The 8,192-nt window shown below is 39.2% G+C and overlaps 1 protein-coding gene across 1 annotated transcript; it reads right to left on the reverse strand.

Moving 5' to 3' along the window:
* Nucleotides 1-2,911: 2,911 nt before the first annotated feature.
* On the reverse strand, nt 2,912-7,484 carry LOC103592657 (chromatin assembly factor 1 subunit B-like). The gene is given in 6 exon segments (XM_008575459.1): nt 2,912-3,634; nt 3,636-3,767; nt 4,429-4,541; nt 6,093-6,227; nt 6,809-6,943; nt 7,403-7,484. Coding segments are annotated over 6 exon segments (1,320 nt in total).
* Between the last annotated feature and the right edge of the window lie 708 nt (nt 7,485-8,192).

An 8,192-nucleotide genomic window follows, 5' to 3' on the forward strand; every position in this document is an offset into this window, starting at 1 on the left:
GCGCCCGTACCAGGGACCGGCAACGGGATCGCAACCCTCGGTGTTGTGCCCGCACCGCGCTCATCCAGTGAGCGGGAACCAGTCTCCACATGGGATCCGAACCCTCGGCGGGAGCGCTGCCACACTCCCAAGCGGAGCACTCTCCAGTGTGCCACCGGGCCGGCCCTATTTACATTCTTTTTAAAGGTTGAATATATATTGATGAAATAGGGAAAAAATGATGTCATTTATAATTAGTGGTGTCTATTTTAATAATAAAGCAAAATCATTTTATTACAAGTAAAATATTTCAGTAATTCTAAGCCAACTCAGTTTTTAGTAATGGCCAAAATGTACTGATTTGCTTGATAAAAGAAATACAAAGAGTTAATGCAATTTTACTCTAGTGCTTAAGGAAGAACCATAATTGAGACTTGGTGTGCAAATATGCATTTTCTTGACTGGTACAGCTTGTCATAATCATGAATAATTGACTATTGTTAAATGTGGAAACAAAGTTTAAAGATCATTTTTAAAAGTTACATTTGCTTCCAATATCACATCTATTATAACAACATGACAATGTCTAACATGTTATAGCTCCTAAACGTGTTGCTATAGGTTAACATTGAAAATAAATGCTAGCAACTGCCATCTTTCAACATATTAAAGTCTCACAACAGGGCCTGGCAGAACAATACAAACTGAATAATTCTGAAGAGAGAATTCCTGAGTCACAATGTGGGGAAACCTGATATAGCAGATAGTCATATTTTTAATGGGGCTGTGGGGACAATGGAATAGTTTGGTCAGGCTCCAGTCACCTCAGGTCTGGTTGGGGGTCATGTAGCATAGTCCTTGTAAACAAGTTGTGTGTGGGTGGAGTTAGTGCACATGTGCACCCACAGATCTTTTTAGTATGTTGCTATTGTGTGTTCTTCACTCCCTGAAGCAGAAGCTGGCAGCAGAGAGCTCACATCTAAAATTAGAGCATGTTTACTTTGCTGGCAGCTGCTCAGTTTTTCACTATTTTGTTTACTAATTTCAAAATTTTACTTCCATTGCACTCACTTTGAGAAATATTACAGCAACTTGTAAAGCTACTATCAAGAGGAAACAGAGTCCTGCCTTTAAATATAGTGTAATAATCAAAATGCTAAAAGGATAAAGGAAGAAAATAGGTGAGAGTCTATTGTTTGCCTTTTCCTATCTATTTCCCAAAATAAGTAATCAATTCTTGATTGCTAAGGTAATTTCTGTCACTTGTAACTATTACCTAAATTACCATGGTAACTTTCATCCCAGAACAACTGAGGTGTTTATCTAAAATACTTTGTTTCCTTAAGTGTGGAGAAAGTTAAAACTTTCAGTTCATCAAAATATTCATCTTTTTTGTGACTTTGAAACAACAAGGATATCAGAAAATAGTGGATTCATTCAGAAATAACCAAATCTATTTAACAATCATAAAATTCATTATATGAGAAAAATGCTCAAGTATATTTTAGTAAAGTGGGGTTATATAGATTATATACATTGATAGAAAATTGTATATTCTTGTACTTTGTGTTACATTATTCTTTAGAAATTTCCGAAAGGGCTTAACAAATAAAGAGAGAAATTCCTTTCTGGTATTGACTATGTGATCGATGGTATACGCTCAAGTGCCATTATTCTAGTGGCTGCTGGTGAAAGGCATCACCTCTGTGCCTTAAAGGTGAGATCTGCATTTCTGACTAGATTTTATTACATTCATATTATTTTTTCTGCAAAAAAAAGTAGATGCCTATTTCTACTCTACTGTTGAGAATAACTTAGTCACATAAAAGGAAATTAAACTACTTTTCATGGGCTTCTTATTGAGACAATATGACCTGCTAATAGCATTTAAATCTTACTAGGTGTTTACATTTTCAGTTGATTTGAAGACACAGTAAGATATCTAACGAGCTTGTTTTGCTTGGTTGTGAAAGGACACTATCAATGTGCCTGAGGGTGCATATATATTCATTTAAGTTCTTTATACATCAAGGACAAACTGATTTTTAAACAGTACATTTGTGAAATTTTCAAATAATACCCACAATATATTTTTTTCTTCAAATTCCAACCTCCAATTTAGATAAAGTACCCCTAAATGGGGTTACTAATCCTAACTTTCAAACGAGTCCACCCATAAAGCGTCTGTACTTTCATGAGTAGTTTGAGGGAGGGCTTACTGATTTTCACAGTAGATAATTGATGGAGCTTGGATGTGTTGTCCCCTCCAAAACTCATGTGGAAATTTGATCTCCAATGTGGCAGTATTGGAAACTGATTGAGTCATAGGGGCGGATCCCTCATGAATAGATTAATGCTCTCCCTGGGGGAGGGGGAATTAATGAGTGAGTTCTCGCTCTATTAGTTCCCACGAGAGCTCCTTGCTTAAAAAGACCCTGGCACCTTCTCTCTCTCTTTTGCTTCCTCTCTCGCCATGTGATCTGCTTGTACCTGCCAGCTGCCTGCCACTTTCTTCCATGAGTAGAAGCAGCCTGAGGCCCATGCCAGATGCAGCTGTCCCAGAATCGTAAGCCAAATAAACCTCTTTCCTTTATAAATTACCCAGTCTCCGGTATTTCTATTATAGCAACACAAAATGGACTAAAACAATAATGTTGAACTGCTTCAGTTTCAGAAACTCATCAAAAAGAAGATTTAGTCTATTAAAATGTTCATATCCCCAAGTTAAGATGGATACTGAATACAAGAGTATACATATTTCTGGAGAAAAGTCAGTACATGTGTATCTTCTGTTACAGAAATCAATTTACAATGTCTATTCTGCTGTGTAAGATGCCACTGGGCTTGGGCGTCTGTCTTTGGCCTCAGCTCCCCACCTGCTCATGGTAGGCTCCCAGACCTGGCAGGCCTTCAAGAAGACATCAAAGTCCCATCAAGGGTCTAGACTTTGGGTGCTTCCATTGTTTTCACCAAAACTGGGCTGTTTCTGCTCTGGAGGACTACCCTGAGGGTCTCCAGACATCTCTGACTGAATTTCTTCAGTTGAGGGGATGGCAATTATGCTGAGTGGTACAGAATTTTGTGAAGTATCTGTCTTTAAGGGTATTACATTTATTCTCTGGGGTGTTGTCTTGCTCCAGGCTTGCAATGTGTTCAGAGTAACCCAGCAGAATGGGTGGGCTTTCGTGTTTTGACTAGTAGGCTGCAGGGTCTTCTCCTCCTTGGGGTCAAGAAGTTTTTGACACCAAGTAATTGAGGGAGTGTCCTTGATTGTTGCTAGAGCTGGAAATTGTCTGGCCTGAGGAAGGGTTGTGCAGGGACTGCTGGGGTCTTGGATTCTGCTGGTGGGGGTTCCCTCTACTTGTCTGGATCCCAGCGAAGACCCTTGGTGCATCTGAGTCTTGGTTCTCTTTGCTGTCTCAGGGGTTCTCATGCTCAAAACTGGCTTCTCTTTCAAAGGAATTCCAAGTTCATCTTCTCAAATGTTCACAAATGAACAATAGCCATCCTTGGATGAAATAGCCAGGAAGGCCCCGTCATTGGAGCATGAAATATTACTGCTGCGTGAATAAGGCTGCTGCGTGTCATATAGAAGCAAAGAGTCCTCTGAAGCCACTGCAAATATCAGGTGGTAGGGCAGCCTCACCAGCTCCAGGCATGGCTGTTTCCACCACTGGCCTCAATTCAAAGTAGACTGGACAGCAGTGAACAGCAAGTGTCACTTTTCCAGGACATGGAAGATGAGCAATGGGCTTTTTAAGATTTTTTCTGGATAAAATATTGTTGCACTCTCTTTGTCCTCACATGGATTTGCCACCTTTCTCCCCTGGGTGACGGAGATGCAAAGGATTACTCAACACCCATTTCCTCTGAGCAGTGAGACACCCCAAAGGGGTTAACTTCTCAGAACCCTCAAGAAAGAGGCATTCCTTCTTTGGGAAATTAACACTGAGCTGGGGTTCTGTCTCAGTATTTATTCTCCAGGCCAGAAAGTTACAGAAAAAGAACATAGGTGGAGTTATGGTTAAGAATAGTTTAACAATAGAAGCTGGTAACATCGGTGAGATAACAAAGTGACATTCCACAATGAAATTTGCAAAAGGTTAAGTCAATCCACTAACAAAAACTTGTTCTTAGCAAATACTGTCTTTTCCTCCAGCAGTTTCCTCAGTATTTTTACATAACAATAAAGCAACTTTCTTAACATATCAATCAGTAGGTTAACCCAAACTCAAGGATGTCTGTCCTTGAGAGCCAGCAATTTTGCTGTATTACAATTCTATATCTATATCAGAGACTTTAGCCTGAGGAAAGTTTCCTGTCTTTTGCAAGGTTAACACTTCTTTATGTAATTTTAAAAGGTTAGGTTATACCTGAAACTACAGGGCTTTGGAAACTAGGACCTGTGAAATAGATTTGTTTTATAAATGTTAGTATACTCCACAAAACATAAGTTGTATTCATTACATTTTCACCAGATTCCACACATCCAGCTGGCATGAGGAGCAAAGACCTGGCCTGGCTCCCTTCCAAGAGGCACAGGACAAGGCAGAGACAAGCCTCTGTCCAAGAAAGGGTTGAAGTGCAGGCCAATCATGGTTCTGCCCTTTCCCTCGAGGTGACTGAGATATGGCTGTCCATTTCATAATTTTTAAGCTTAGGAGAAGTTTGCTGAGGAGCTTCAAATGAGTCCACAAGGAGCGGAATTTTTCCCCCCTTGGGAAAAAATTTCCATGGTATACTAACAACCAGGAGTGAAGGCTGTTTCCTGAAAAGTGTCAAGTATTACTGGGGAAGGAGAGAAATAGGGGCTATTCTTCTGTCATGGACCATTGTTGGCAACTTTTGACATGACTTGCTTCCTGCAGGATTCTTGTGTTCTTTTAAGAAATTTCACAGTTCTCACATCTTATTATTTCTTTTGGTTATAGCATCGAATGTCTTCTTCTAAGTGACAGCAGAGAGGAATTAAACATAGACAAAGCTGTAGTGAGTTTTCAAAGCATGGCTTATACTTTAATAAAGAAAGTATGTCTTGTTTAGGGGTGCTGCTGACTGTGTCCCTGCACCATTTTTTCATCTTTCCTGCCTTTGGAAAAAGAAAGCTGCCTGAGGGAAAAATTTTTGCCCCTTTAAGACCCATGGGGATGAAAGTCATCAGATGGGAAATAGCCTGAGCTTGCTTGCAGAGGAATTTTCTCCTGGTTCCTGATCCTGAGCTGGGACCACCACACTTATCTCAGGAGCATTCTCTTCTGGGGAATAAAGTTAAAAAATCAGAATACATCATTGAGATATGGCATAATCTGGGGTCTTTGTACATTCACAAAAAGATATGTTGAGTGGATATATTGTGTAGGGCATAATTACTGCCCATGGGACTTGCTTTCACAGAAATTTAGGTGACTTTCCCATTCAAAACTCCAAAATATAAGTGAACAATAACAGTTATTAAAAATGTGTGTGTGATGGATGTCAGTGTGATTGGATAATCTTGTATGTGATATTTTTGGAGATGTATACAGAATACTGGAAACCACGAACCTTGCCTAAAATACAATATGCAATAACTAAAGGTTAGCTATTATTATTATTAGCTCAATTTTCTTCATGAGAAATTATGCAAATAAGGGATATGAAGTGCAAATTTATGATGAATTATGTATGTATATCTATTTGTTTATACTGATATCTACACTGATAGAAAGGTATATATATAGAGAGAGGTGTAGATATAAATAGTTAGATGGTAGCTAGATAGTTAGATATACAGATGCAAAGATAAAATTTTTTTGAGGGCTCCCTAGAAAATGGGCCTGATGCTAGAGGTATTCAAATGAAGGCTTCACAGACTTGCTCCAGACTCCTCTTTGGAAATATGCTTCTGATTTCACTTGGGTTTCTAATCTTCCTGTCCATATCATTTAGGAGCCTTTTCCAAAGGAGAAAGAGTACATGATACATTTCTGCCCCTTGATTGGAAACAGAGACCCTAGGCAGTCCTTGAGAGAAGGGGTTGCTGAGCAAAGGAGCTTAGCTCCAATTCTAAGTCATTATTCTCTCCCCTTTCTATATGATTCCTTCTTAACTTCTCATCTTCTCTACCCCTATACCATTGTGATCAAGCTTGTCTTCAAAAGAGGCAGAGGATAAGTATTTTGAGTCTGAGTCCTCTGCTGTCTGGCTGTGGGCCTGGGTCAACCCAGAGGGTCCAGGCTGTGGAGTGTTTTCATCTGATTCTATGATTCCTGGGAATGAGAGGGAAAATCAGATATGTGGTACTTTTTTGCATTCAACAAACATTCAAGAAGTACCATTTACAATAACACACATGGTACTTATCCTCACAAAGATTATAATCTAGTTACTGTTCAAAGTTCTAAAATCTAGGTATACAAAAATATTTTGTTTATACTGATATCTATACTGATAGAAAGGTATATATAGAGAGAAGTGCAGATACAAATATAGTTAGATGGTAGCTAGGTAGATAGATATATAGATGTAAAGATAAAAATTTTTTGAGGGTTCCCTAGGAACTGGGCATGGTGCTAGAGGTATTCAAATGAAGACTTCACAGACTTGCCCCAGACTCCTCTTCTGGAAATATGCTTCCCATTTCACTTGGGTTTCTAATCTTCCTGTCCATATCATTTAGGAGCCTTTTCCAAAGGAGAAAGAGTACATGGTACATTTCTGCCCATTGATTGGAAACAGAGACCCTGGGCAGTCCTTGAGAGAAGGGGTTGCTGAGCAAAGGAGCTTTGCTCCAATTCTAGGTCATCATTCTGTCCCCTTTCCACATGATTCCTTCTCTCTACCCCCATACCATTGTGATCGAGCTTGTCTTCAAAAGAGGCACAGGATAAGTATTCTGAGTCTGAGTCCTCTGCTGTCTGGCTGTGGGCCTGGATCGACCCAGAGAGTCCAGGCTGCGGAGTGTATTCATCTGAGTCTATGATTCCTGGGAAAGAGAGGGAAATCAGATATGTGGTACTTTTTTGCATTTAACAAACATTCAAGAAGTATCATGTAAGTGGGGAAAAAAAATACCATGTACAATAACACACATGGTACATATCCTCAAAGGTTATAATCTAGTTACTGTTCAAAGTTCCAAAATCTAGGTATACAAAAATATTTCTTGCCATGTTGTGTCTGGATGGGCTGGATCACCCATGAGTGGTGCATGTGGTTCTGTGCAGTGCATCAGAGGCTCACAATCTTGCCCAGCACATGGGAAGGTGCACATATTATATGTTATTACTACTTCTGTTTACATGAAGAATAATTTTGTTGTATGTTGTAGGTAAAATGCTTCAGTTTGTCACCTGAGACATTGATTATCTTATGAAAGGCCTACTGCTTCCTCAAATAGAATTTGCAGGGAAAGAAAAAAAAAACACTGACTTTCATTTCTTGCCTGCAGTATCTTCTTCCAGATATCTGCCATTTTGGCCTCTGTTGCTAGAGCTCTGCAGGACCCATGCCTTGTGATAACTCATTACTTCTGAGCTTGAGCAGAAGACTCCATTGGGATCTTGGGGGCAGCTCCAGAATGTATCTCCCAATGCTGGTCACAGCTCTTTTCTCAGGTGCTTACTTCTTAACTGGCACAGCTACCACTTGGCTTGGCCAGTGGTGTTACCTTTCTTAGTGCTCTCTGCCCACACAGGGCCCCCAACTAAGGTTTTTTTAAAATCTCTACTCACTTCATTCAAAGCCTATCTTGGAACCTTCCCAATTATGAGTATATTCAGAGTAGTTTGAATAGTTGTTTTTTTCCTAATTAGTGTATTTTTGAATCAACTCTACCTGTACAATGGATTTAAACATATCATGAAAATGCCCATTCAGTTTTATTTTTTACTTCCTCTTTATATTACCAAGGGATAGGCCTGTACTTTTGAATTCACAAGATTTAGTAAAAATTAGGCAAATTCTAACTCATAAACACACTAAGTTCCATGCTCTGTTTTTAAACCTTGATTAAGTCTATAACCAAACTTTTTCTCCTCAAAATACATACAATTTCCTCTTAGGCTGCTTTAGAGTGTCTGGTGTATTATTATGGTGTGGAGATGGTGATGTTTAGTACATGTGGTATATGCTTTACATAAAATTAGTGTGTCATGTTTGACGAGTAGAGGCTGGTGTATATACATGTCTGTGTATATCTGTTACATTTTTTTGAAAATTTCATGTAGTCAGTA

Source organism: Galeopterus variegatus, unplaced genomic scaffold (genome assembly GCF_000696425.1).
Source record: "Galeopterus variegatus unplaced genomic scaffold, G_variegatus-3.0.2 Scaffold1192, whole genome shotgun sequence".
Lineage (NCBI taxonomy): Eukaryota > Metazoa > Chordata > Mammalia > Dermoptera > Cynocephalidae > Galeopterus > Galeopterus variegatus.